The 12,508-nt window shown below is 41.9% G+C and overlaps 1 protein-coding gene across 5 annotated transcripts in view; it reads right to left on the reverse strand.

Annotated features, from left to right (window-relative positions):
- LOC119963247 (protein transport protein Sec24B-like) overlaps positions 1-12,508 on the reverse strand; it is a 135,255-nt gene that overhangs the window by 48,508 nt on the left and 74,239 nt on the right. For all 5 annotated transcript variants that reach the window (XM_038792059.1, XM_038792058.1, XM_038792056.1 and 2 more), the window contains 3 exons: positions 11,414-11,469; positions 4,628-4,834; positions 2,806-2,929 (listed from right to left, as the gene is read on the reverse strand). In XM_038792059.1, the coding sequence (XP_038647987.1) occupies positions 2,806-2,929; positions 4,628-4,834; positions 11,414-11,469 (387 nt within the window). The remainder of the gene's footprint in view (positions 1-2,805; positions 2,930-4,627; positions 4,835-11,413; positions 11,470-12,508) is intronic.

The following is a 12,508-nucleotide window of genomic DNA, read 5'->3' on the forward strand; positions in this document are numbered from 1 at the left end:
AATGTCCAAGTTGGGGGGGAATGAGGGTGGAGTCAGGCCCGAGAGTGGCAGTCTTCGGGGTATCAGAACAGCCAGATCTCTTCATGGAGAGGAAGGCCGACACCCTTGCCTATGTCTCCCTAATCGCCTGTCAGAGAATCCTGCTTGGCTGGCGGTCAGCAGCACCACCCAAAGCTGCAGCTTGGGTGTCCAACCTGTCGGAATTTCACAAGATGGAGAAAATTAAATTCACCACCCCGGGGGTTGGAAGAGGGCTTCCGCAAAACGTGGGAGACATTCACCCAGTTGTTCCAAGGCCTGTTAGTTGCCAACAGCCAATAAGCCAGAGGAAGGAGAGGGAAGCTACTGTATCATAATGGAAAGGCAGGGGGGGGAAATAAAGAGGCATGGAGCCCAACCATAACCAGCAAATAATAAAATACATAGCATCACGCCAACCCAACAGGATATAAGAGCATATGAGGTAAGAGGACACACCAGACGACTGGATGGGGCGGGGGTTAGGTTGAAAAAGGAGGGGGAAGCAGAGGACCCAGCTAGAACTAAATGCCTACTGGAGAATGTAAAATAAGCTGAAACAGTTGTAAATAACGAAAAATAACCAATGTAAATAATGGAAGACGACCGTAATATATATATATTTCAGTCTTCGATATATGTTCATGTTTATCTTTGTTCTGTAGAATATGAAAAATCCTTAATAAAAACATTTAAAAAGAAAAAGAAAAAATGCTTAAATCCTCGTTTGTTTTGTGGCGGATGGAGTGAGCTAGGGTGGGGACTAGCGAGGAGTGGCGTACTTGTTGCGGAGTTGGCTCTCGCCTTGGCGGTGCTGTGTGTATCGGATGATGGCCACCTTCAACAATGTTGCCTTGGTGGAGAATTTTGGTTCTGCAGCGCAGATTGTCTCACTTCGAGGTATTGCAGTGTACCTTTAGAAGAGCAGTGGAGGTGCACGAGGGGGTTGTTGCACCCAAAAGAGCTCTGTACCTGGTCAGGGACCACCTTCGTTTTGTTGAAATCCTACTGCAGATATGTCAGGTACCCTGAAGGGTTCGGAAGACGACGATTGGAGCTGGGGTCGGGTGAAATGTGGGAGGATATGGCTGATAAGGTTTGTTCAGTCCTCAATGAGATAACCTCTCCAGTTAGAGTTAATCCGTTTCGGATTTTTCTTTTGGATTTGTATATTCTTTGCATTAAAATCCAGGTCTTCGTCCTTCTTTGACCTGGGCAGTGTTGGCATTCTGGAGGGGACCGGGTTCCTTCTTGAGGCAGTTTTTTTCTTTCCTCTTGTTTGGTCTCTCTTCATGCTCCTGCCCCGGGGCAGTTGTGGTGGTCAGGGGTTGAGGGGGGAGGTTGTTCTGGATATCCTTTCTGCCATGGTGGTCACTTTGAGCTAGGTCGGATGTCTCTTCTCTGGGTTTCTTCTTCTGGACATCATCTTATAGTTCATTGCTCGGAATGGACATGGAGAGGTACAAGCTCAATTAGGGTGCAGGTTTTTTTGGGGTGTGCTAGAGACCCTTGGGGGTATAGTTTCCAATGTGTTGGTTGGTGCTGGGCTTGGCCAGGCTCGATGTTTTGGCTATTATCCTGTGATCCCTAACGGCTCAGATGTCCCTGTGTGTGTGGAGGGTCTTCATGGGGGTCTGGGTTTTATTTCCTTGTTACTCTGGAGCACAGGGACCGGGGGATTGGTAGAATTCTTGCCTTGGTGGACAACCTGCCGTCTCCCTGGGGAGTGGCCTGTTCTTTTTACTGATTAGTGTTGCCATCTGGTGGGATAGATGTGCAAGTCAGTTTTTTCGCTCCTTTTCTGCCTTGGGAGGTCTGGTGGGCCTGACCATAGGCTGAACATACTGTTACTGGCCCTCTCTTCCACTCCCTTTTGTTACAATTGTGGTTCTGCCTTGGGCCTGGGGTTTTGTTGGGTTATGCAATATGCCTAACTCCCTGTAGATCTGGGGTTTCCGTGTATTTTCTTTTGTTTTTGCGAGGGTGGGTATGGCAAATCAATTTCTTGTACCTACATGGGCGCAGGTGGTCTGGAATCCACAAAGAGAAGGTCATGTTGAATCATTGAACGATGGTATGAAGTCAATTGTGATGCTGTTCTCCTGTTCCAGACTGTGCTCATTTGGGTTAAGCGGTATCTGTTCTTTTCTTCCTTGCTTTGGGCGCTGCATTATTTTGTAATTTTGTTACGTTATTTTGTTAAAAAATGTAAATGCTCAATAAACATAATTTTTTTAAAAATGGAGTTTTCCACTCCAATGAGTCAATGCTTTTTTGGTTAAAAACAACCATTTCTCTGGAGATCAAAAACTGGGGACACAACTTAAAATACTTTGATCAGCAGCAGCTTGTTGTTCAAATAGGATTTCACACCTTCACGTGTGCTTTCAGTGAGTTGTAAACCTGCCACTGACAGTTATGTCATGGTACAATAACATCTTTTCTATTATTGTAGCTTTACCGTGCGACATAAATTTACTGACCTTTGGCGAATCATCAAGTTTCAGCGTGAAGTTGTGAGACTTCTTCAATACATTAAGTTCTCTAATAACTTTTTTTTATCGTCAGTTGGTACTTTTGAGTTTTTAAATACCTGTGCGTCATGAAGCTTTGATAGCTGCAATATACAGCCCAGGCCCTGGGTTAAGTTTTATGCGCCTGAGAGAGCATTGAGCAAACTTTAAAAATTGGGTTGATCCCTATTGGTTCAAAAGGAAGGTATTTCTTTCTTCATTTGTCAACTTTAGTGTATAAATTACTTAATGGTAATGAAAAACATTCTCTTACCGAGTGATGCCATGTCAGTATATTGTCCACTCAGTAAAAACAGATCCACTGCCACCTGCTGGCCTGAGCAGTCCAAAGCAAACTTCTTATAAAAGTCTGTGGCCGGAGCAAGATGTTGCACACCCTTAATTGAAATTAAAGAGTTAGTATTTCACACTTTCTCACTAAACTGTAAAATAGAAAATAGCACTTGAAAAGAATATTGTCTGCCTGTGTATGCTCTCTTTTAAAATCACACTTTTGTTTTAGTCATTAAAATGGCAATTGACTTGTTTCATTAAAGGTTTTTGCTTCAACATGATCCACTCCCTCACTATATCTATCACATTGTTGTTTGATCACAATTTTGTGAATTCTAATGTTCAGTTGTTTACTAATGCAAGCAATCTAAAATGAGACCCAGGATAAGATGGGCAGCACAGGAGCACAGTGGTTAGTACTGTTGTTTCCCAGCTCCAGGATCCCAGATTCGATTCCCGGCTTGGGTCACTATCTGTGCGGAGTTTGTACGTTCGCCCCGTATCTGTGTGGGTTTCCTATGGGTGCACCGGTTTCCTCCCACAAGTCCCGAAAGACGTGCTGTTAGCTGAATTGGGACATTCTGAATTCTCCTTCCATGTACCCGAACAGGCGCTGGAATGTGGCTACTAGTGACTTTTCAAGGTAACTTCATTGCTGTGTTAATGTAAGCCTACTTGTGACAACAAAGATTTTTTTTAAAAGATGCTTGAACCATGAAAGACTAGGAAAAAAAAAAGGTTAATTTGAGTAGAATAGAGAATATCTATAAGATTGATCAAGGTCAGCAGGCTAAACCTGCTCCGCTAATTGATGAGTTGGATAGATTCAGGTCATCTAAAGAAGAATGAAGAGTCTGGGAATTTTGCACCTGCAGAACATTTTCAGGGTTTGAATGAAGTTAAAATAAAAATGATTGATGTGCAAAAATAACTTATTAGTTTGGATGATCAAAAATAGATAATCAATGCAGAGATGTATTAAAAATCAATGTATTCCATCAGTAATTGTTGCCCACTCCATTTTATACAGTAAAATTACATGTGCTTTAGTTTATCAGTGACATTCATCAATTCTCGCTTGCCATATTCCTGCAGGTTAAATTATGGCTCTGAATGCCCTAGTCAACAGTGCAAGCAAGTCAGGCACAGCAAATTCCCTCATGATTGATGCTATTTTTCTGTCATGAGCGAGAGCGAGGCCTCGCCAGCAAATACAGGCACAGCAACGATCATAAAGGATACTTGAGTGGGTAACCCCAGACAGTGCTGCGAACATGATGGTTTGAACCAGAAAGAAGCGGTTCTTTACTCCAAGGTTGTCAGCAGCAGTGCCTGACAGACTGATTGTTTAGTCTGTCAATGATTTGACATAATGAGCAATCACGAAGCTCTGCATTTCAAACAGAAATGATGGAACAGATTACATACATGTGGACTATAAAACATTAAGTATGTTCAAGCTTAAACGTAGCATGTGTTTAACAGGTTTACATGTTTACAAAATATGGTACGATTCACATTGCAGAGTATAAACCCGTTAACATTTCAGATTGCAGCAAATGCCATGTGACCGACCGGAATAATCCCAACTGTAATTGGAAACCCTATTCCTAAAGGCTAACTCTTACTGAAGTGTTCTGTTGCCCACCCTACTATATGCCACTTTTCCATTGTCTGAAGACTGCAGGGAATCCTTCATGTTATTCAGTTGCTCAGCCCCAAAAATGGAATGTACAGTGATGCATAGTCACCAATGTTATTTCTCAAAGACACTTTCACATTTGGCATGAAAGACAAATTACCTTTATGGTGGATCTCTGGTTAGGATCTTCCCTTGATAGAAGATGACCCACACCTACAGATGGTAGCTGTGTCTGAAACACAGATATGCGCCCCCCTGTCGCACACATAAGTTTAAATGCAGCCTGCAGAGCAGGGCCCAATGCACTATGGGTCTCTCTTGTGTTGGTGAACATTGTTGGCAATACTTTCAATAAATCTTTAATAAGCTACAAATAAAACAAAAACACATTTCATATTTCTTAGGGTAAAAAAGATCATAGGCAGCAACTAGCAAATGTTTAGCAAAGATGTATAGTAATTATTTTTCCCTCTGTAACATCCATGTGACATTAAACATTAATGGCAATTCTGCAATCAAGAAGCCTGACAATGTACCAGTGGGTTTTCTGCAAATTTCAATGAAATATAATATCACCTCAAGATAATCTGTGGGTTATAATACACGGTGTCTACAGCAGAACCAGAGTACTATGTGAATTCCCTCAGCAATAAAGACAGCTTGGATTGCTTCATGTAACTAAAAACAAGGAGAGGAATACCTTGCTGTGTCATTATGCTATTGGACGGGAGGCAAGGGAAAAGCAATGCGTTTTGGATACACCAGATGATGCCCACATCACAACAAAAAGGCATCAAAGATGAGCACACAGGTACGGAACCAATAAAACAGCTGCCTCCTCCGGTAATTACACACAGGGGAAATAAAAACTGCATTTTTTCATATTTGTTTACTGTTCCTCCAAAAGAATGATTTTTTTCTGTGCAGAACCCTTTAAGTATTGCGATCCACCCTTCAGTGTTTTCACAGAATTTACTGCATCAGTGCTTTTGTCAGGAGAGAAGGCAACTTGGATTCATTGATACTTATAAAAATATATACATAATGATTTTGTTTATGTATCAGAAAATCCCAGTGGGCGATTGTATGAACCGTTTTTTGTTTACGTGTAATGGGTTTATTTTCTTTCGTATAAACTCAGATTGTTAGAAATGCATTAAGTGCTCCCTTGGTAGACCAGCAAGTTTAACCAGTGAGTAGCTGAACTGTACAGATCAAGTTGGCGGATATCAGCTGTTTGGTGATAGAGGCGCTTGCCCTAGGCTGCAAATGGAAGGAAAAGCAGACAGAAAATGAAATGAATTCAGCTCCCAAATATTGTTCAGTGGTCTGTATTTGAAATGAACTTGAACGAAGAACACACAAGAGCAGGACCAAAAGAGAATGTTGCCACAGTTACTGCCACTCACACATGAACCAGTACTTGAGTTGGATACTGGAGGGAGCCCACAGGAACCATGAAAGGGGCAGAAAGGATGGGAATGATTTTAAAAATCCTATACTGAAGAAAATCTAGTTGCTTATATTTTGACCACACTGGCAATCCAGGTTCTAATTTTAACCCATTCCAATTAGATTATACATTAACATTCTATAATCACTGTTTGAGCATTAAAACGCTTAAATATAATTTTGTTGCAAATTTTTCTTTGGCAAACTGATTTTTCATTGGAATGCTCATCTAATGATCAAATGAATACTTGTATGCAATCTCAATAAAAATATGCAGTGGCATGTGATCAAAAAAGAGACTATAGTACAACTTACAGAGTCCATTTCTTGGTCGTGCCAAAAGTTTACATTGAGATATAATTTTGTTCTATGACTAACACATCAATGCGTAATAGCCTATTTCTATTAACTAAGTCATGCACTGATATCAGTTTTTAAATAAATATTACGTTCTTTTAAAACATTTTCAAAGAACATTTTTCATTGTTTAGATTATTTTCGTTATAAACCAGTCTGATAAGCAATTAGGACTAGAAAACAGCAATTTTTAAAAAATACTATCCAAATAGGATATGATTTATTTTAGTCTTCGAGTCCTTTACTGTCCCCTCTATCTCAACCCGAGGAATCTTTGTCTCTATCCTAAACACCACGTAGTGGATTTCTGTGCAAGTTACAAAGTAGAAAGCAGTAAGAATTCTTACACCAGGTTAAAGTCCAACAGGTTAGTTTTGAATCACTAGCTTTCGGAGCACTGCTCCTTTATCAGGTGAATGAAGAGGTGGGTTCCAGAAAAATATATATAGCCAAAGTCAAAGATGCAAGGCAATACTTTGAATGCGAGTCTTTGCAGGCAATTACGTTTTTACAGGTCCAAACAGAGCAACTGGAGAGAGAGCAGCATGGTAGCATTGTGGATAGCACAATCGCTTCACAGCACAGTCCCAGGTTCGACTCTGGCTTGGGTCACTGTCTGTGCAGAGTCTGCACATCCTCCCCGTGTGTGCGTGGGTTTCCTCCAGGTACTCCGGTTTCCTCCCCCAGTCCAAAGATGTGCAGGTTAGGTGGATTGCTCATGATAAATTGCCCTTAGTGTCCAAAATTGCCCTTAGTGTTGGGTGGGGTTACTGGGTTATGGGGATAGGGTGGAGGTGTTAACCTTGGGTAGGGTGCTCTTTCCAGGAGCTGGTGCAGGCTCGATGGGCCGAATGGCCTCCTTCTGCACTGTAAATTCTATGTAATTCTATGAGCAGCATTGAAAGCAGCTTTCTGTTTCTGTGACAGCTTTCAGAAAGTCTGCAAAGTTTTAGTCCTCTGAACACTGGTTTTCCAGGCTGTTCTTGCCACTGTGACCCCGTCTTGTTAAATAGGAGCATGTTTCTCTTACTTGAACATAATACAGTTACTAACATTTACATCAAAAAGGTGTCAAGGATGAGCAAGGACCAGAGCAAAGTACCTCTTATTAACAACTCCATTTTAACTGTTGGCTCCATGCAACTGCAACATATGTGGCGCTGCAACAGTTAGGCACAGGTGCAGCCAGATGGGACTTTCTGAATCCTAAGCAGCAATCCACTTATCTGATCGGTCAAACATTACCATTACTCCCTCAACCAGAAGGGTACACAAGATTACGGCACATGAGAAACCTATACATGGAAATTAACACCTAGAAAATCCAACTTGAATATCTGACACACATACATAATTCACCAAATGAAATCTAATCACTAATATTTTGTTAGTTATGCAAAGGGGTGCATGTTAACCGTGTATTCATAGAATCACTAGTGCAGAAGGAGGCCATTCGGGCCATCGAGTCTGCACCGAAGGGTAGGTCGTGCCTCACAAACCGCATTGAGTTCTTCGAGAAGGTGACCAAACAGGTGGTAAAGCAGTTGATGTGGTGTATATGGATTTCAGTAAAGCGTTTGATAAGGTTCCCCACGGTAGGCTATTGCAGAAAATACAGAGGCATGGGATTCAGGGTGATTTAGCAGTTTGGATCAGAAATTGGCTAGCTGATAGATGACAAAGGGTGGTGGTTGATGGGAAATGTTCAGACTGGTGTCCAGTTACTAGTGGTGCACCACAAGGATCTGTTTTGGGGCCGCTGCTGTTTGTCATTTTTATAAATTACCTGGAGGAGGGCGTACAAGGATGGGTGAGTAAATTTGCAGATGACACTAAAGTCGGTGGCATTGTGGACAGTGCAGAAGGATGTTACAAGTTACAGAGGGACATAGATAAGCTGCAGAGCTGGGCTGATAGGCGGCAAATGGAGTTTAATGCAGAAAAGTGTGAGGTGATTCATTTTGGAAGGAATAACAGGAAGACAGAGTACTGGGCTAATGGTAAGATTCTTGGTAGTGTGGATGAACAGAGAGATCTCGGTGTCCATGTCCATAGATCCCTGAAAGTTTCCATCCAGGTTGAGAGGGTTGTTAAGAAGGCGTACGGTGTATTAACTTTTATTGGTAAAGGAATTGAGTTTCGGAGCCATGAGGTCATGTTGCAGTTGTACAAAACTCTGGTGCGGCCGCATTTGGAGTATTGCGTGCAGTTCTGGTCGCCGCATTATAGGAAGGATGTGGAAGCATTGGAAAGGGTGCAGAGGAGATTTACCAGGATTTTGCCTGGTATGGAGGGAAGATCATATGAGGGAAGGCTGAAGGACTTGAGGCTGTTTTCCTTAGAGAGAAGGTTAAAAGGTGACTTAATTGAGGCATACAAGATGATCAGATAGGGTGGACAGCGAGAGCCTTTTTCCTCGGATGGTGACCTCCAGCACGAGGGGACATAGCTTTAAATTGAGGGGAGATAGATATAGGACAGATGTCAGAGGTAGGTTCTTTACTCGGAGAATAGCAAGGGCGTGGAATACCCTGCCTGCAGCAGTAATGGACTCGCCAACACTAAACGCATTCAAATGGTCATTGGATAGGCATATGGATGATAAGGGAATAGTGTAGAGGGACTTTAGAGGGGTTTCACAGGACGGCGCAACATCGAGGGCCGAAGGGCCTGTACTGCACTGTAATGTTCTATGTTCTATGATCCTCCAAAAGTGCACCCTACCTGGGCTCACGTCCCTGCCCGATCTGCACAATCCCACCCAACCATTTGGGCATGAAGGGGATACTAACATGACCAATTAACCCAACCTGCTCATCTTTGAACTGCGGGGAGAAAACCAAAGCACCCGGAGGAAACCCTCACAAATATGGGGAGAAAGCGCAAACTCCACAAAGACAGTCACCCAAAGTCTGAATTGAACCCAGGTTCCTGATGCTGTGAGACAATGGTGCTAATTGCTGGCAGCACTGCAAAATACATAAATCCGCTCATAGAATGCTACAGCAGATGCCAGTCCAGAAGCGCTGGTCAATGAGTGCTTCCTGCATGTCAAACTGGCTTCTTGCATTGCCTCTTTGCAAAGAAGGAGAACACTATAAACTTGCTTACCCCATCAAAAGTCTAGTTCAAGTATTTAAAGGTATCTAAAGCACTGCTTAGCGAGGATCCTATTTAAAATGTCTGCATTATTGGGGGTAATTTTAACCATCAAAGGCATGTGGTTTGAGCTGGGTGAGAAGTTGTTAAAAATTTCAAATCCGAACCCAACTCACCTACGCCCGGTTTTAATGGAGGTGGGATCAGGGTCACGTAACCAACTTGCTCTCAGGAACTGGATTAAAACCATTTAAAGAAGCTACATACATCCAGCTCCACAAGTTTCTACTTTTACCGGCCATCAGCCAAGTTTGGGGAAAGCAGCATGGGAAATCTGGTGGGTAAATGAGGCAAGGAAAACTGGATCCATTGGTGAAGTGCCTTTACAGCATGTCCTGTGGGTCAGGAGGAGAAGTGTTTCCCCCAGGATAATTAAGCTAATCCTGTAAATCCAGCATTCCCCAACAGTACTCTCTGCCCTTCCCCTCAGCAATTTGTCCAAACCCCCACCTCTACAATCTTCTGATATTCCCACAATCACCATCCTTCTAAGTCTCTTGGTAAATATCGAAACCATTGCATCTCATTTCTTGGAAAGTACTGGGATATCTCATTTCTTGGAAAGTACTGGGATTTCACAGCACTATCATCAGACATGGGAGAACCGCAAAAGCTATTTTTGAGGAGGCAACCCTCCAATCATTCTTCCTGCCTAAAGACCTGTGGTGTTAAAATTGTCTTGGAATAAAGCAGCATATATAATTTGTGGGAAGAGATCATTATCATGCACAATTTTGGGCAGGTAGCATTTTATTTAAACATGAATGGAATTATATACCAATCTATTTCAGCATGCCATTGATTTGGTACAGTCAAATACATAGTGAATAATGCCTTGCACACAGGGGAAACAAGTTGTCTCTCTGAAGCATTATGTAGGTGGGTGTATGGTAAAACAGTGCTTTATTTACCTCTTTAACACACTGATTACAACTCCTGAAATATTAATTACAGGTGTCAGGAAGAGCCCTGGAGAATAAAACTTGGGGAAAGGTGAAAAGGTAGGTATCCTGCCTGGGTTAGTTTGCCTGAGCCATGCACACCCTGCATTGTCTGGGTTGTCCTACATCATTTAAGAAATAAAGGCTGCTGCACCATTCTGTGAGGCTGAAAGGCTCATTGCAAATGTTAAGACTGTCAGTGTTACATTGAAGCTTTGAAATAGTGCCATTCCTTAATAAAAACAAATTCACAAATCTATGAATAACTAATTCCTTTCAAATCAATCCCACCCTAAGAAAAATACACAAACCTTTTGATTGCTCTTCAGGTAGTTACAAATCGATAAAAATTGTGGTTCTACTTTCAAAAATACATTTTATTGTGGGAGCAAGATTGAAGTAATGGCAAAAGAGACGACATTTGCCATTTTCTAAACATCTTATTCATTAATTTATCATGATGCCAAAGGAAATTAAATATTTTGATTTATATAGCACCATATCATTTTATCCGAACATCTCAAATAGTTACTTGTGCAGAGCACTGAATGCTGCCACTCTAGAATATTAAAAACCCCACAAGCAGCAATCAGATAAATGACCAGTTAAACTGTTTTTTGATAAGGGAGGAATACTGCCCAGGACTCGGGGAGAGCTCTGGTCTGAATTGTGCCACAGAATCTTTTCTATTCAACTTACAACCGGAATAGGGAGGCATTTGGCTCATCTAATGCACTGTGGCACAGGATCCTGTGCCTCTCAGTACTACACCAAAGTGCCAGACAAATGTTATGAAGTCGTCCTGGTATTGAATTTCAATTCACAACACACAAAAGTAAGAACTCTTATCAACTGATCCAACCTGGCATATGTCTACCTGTTACATTAATATTTACCAATGGTGGAAAATAGTTTTCAGTAAAATGATAGATAGGAATCAGTTGAAATTGATTGCACATCCTTACAAAAACTACCACAGCACTGAAAACTTTTTAAATAAATGGAAGGATGTTAAAGTTTAATCCTCTTTTGCCTACCTCCTTGCTTTCATGTAGGTTTACCATCAAGCTGTCTGGCGTAGGTATGAAGATATCTGCGGAAAAAAACCTGCATTATTTTTAAAGAAAAAAATACAAATTTTAACCTACAAGTGACTAGATATGGCCAACTAAATAAAAAAACTAAGAAAGTATTTCCGTATGCTTGACAACCTACACCAAAGTTTTGTCACCTGGGCTGCATTATCCATGGGAGCAGGCATAACACTTGCAGCAGCCCCGTGTTGCAAGGTTCAACAGTCCTACTGTTAGCAAAATGAAGTAAAATCTTGTAAAGGGAACTGAAGGAAGAATGTGAGGTTGGCCAGGAGAGCATTTGAATAGTTCGGCGAGGAATAAGTGTTTCAGAAGGAAGGCTGAGGTAGGACTGAAAATGGGCAATGCTACAGAGGTGGAAGAAGGTGGTCTACATAATGAAGAGGATATGAGGTCAGAAATTCAACTCAAGTCAAAAAGGACAGAGTGGCTGCCAACAGCGGTGAGCGAGGAGTTGTCACCATACATGTGGAAACTGACCCCATGTCTGCAAACAACATGACCAAAGAACAGCATTTGAATGAGAAAGAAGAAAGGCTCAACTACAGAATCCAAGGGGCACACCAGGGACACAAGGGCAGAGGGAGAGAACAATTTTTGGTGATGCTTGCCTACATTTGGATGGTACGCGCAGTGCCAAGCAAGGGCAGTCTTGATGGAGAATGGAGTAGAAAAATGCATCATAGTTACAAGGACATCACTGCAACTTGGGTTTGGACCTGTTTATTCCGTGGATGGGGGGGCGAAATTAGACACCTGATTGGGGAAATTCAAACAAGGAGTTACAGGAAAGATGCAAACTGATACTTGGGGTGGGAGTTGATGACACATTCAAAGACTTTTCCATGGAAAGGGAGGAAATCGTTTACAAGGAAAGAGGGATCAAGGGTGTTTTCCCTTCTTGAACAGGAGACTAATGACAACTATTTTAGTTAAAGAAAGGGGAACCATCCCCAAAGAAGGAATCATTCACAATGACAAATAGCTTGGAAGTCAGGAAGTAAAGTTGGGTAGTCAGCAGTTTAGTGAGAATGGGGT

The sequence above is a fragment of the Scyliorhinus canicula genome, chromosome 3 (assembly GCF_902713615.1).
Source record: "Scyliorhinus canicula chromosome 3, sScyCan1.1, whole genome shotgun sequence".
In the NCBI taxonomy this organism is placed as follows: domain Eukaryota; kingdom Metazoa; phylum Chordata; class Chondrichthyes; order Carcharhiniformes; family Scyliorhinidae; genus Scyliorhinus; species Scyliorhinus canicula.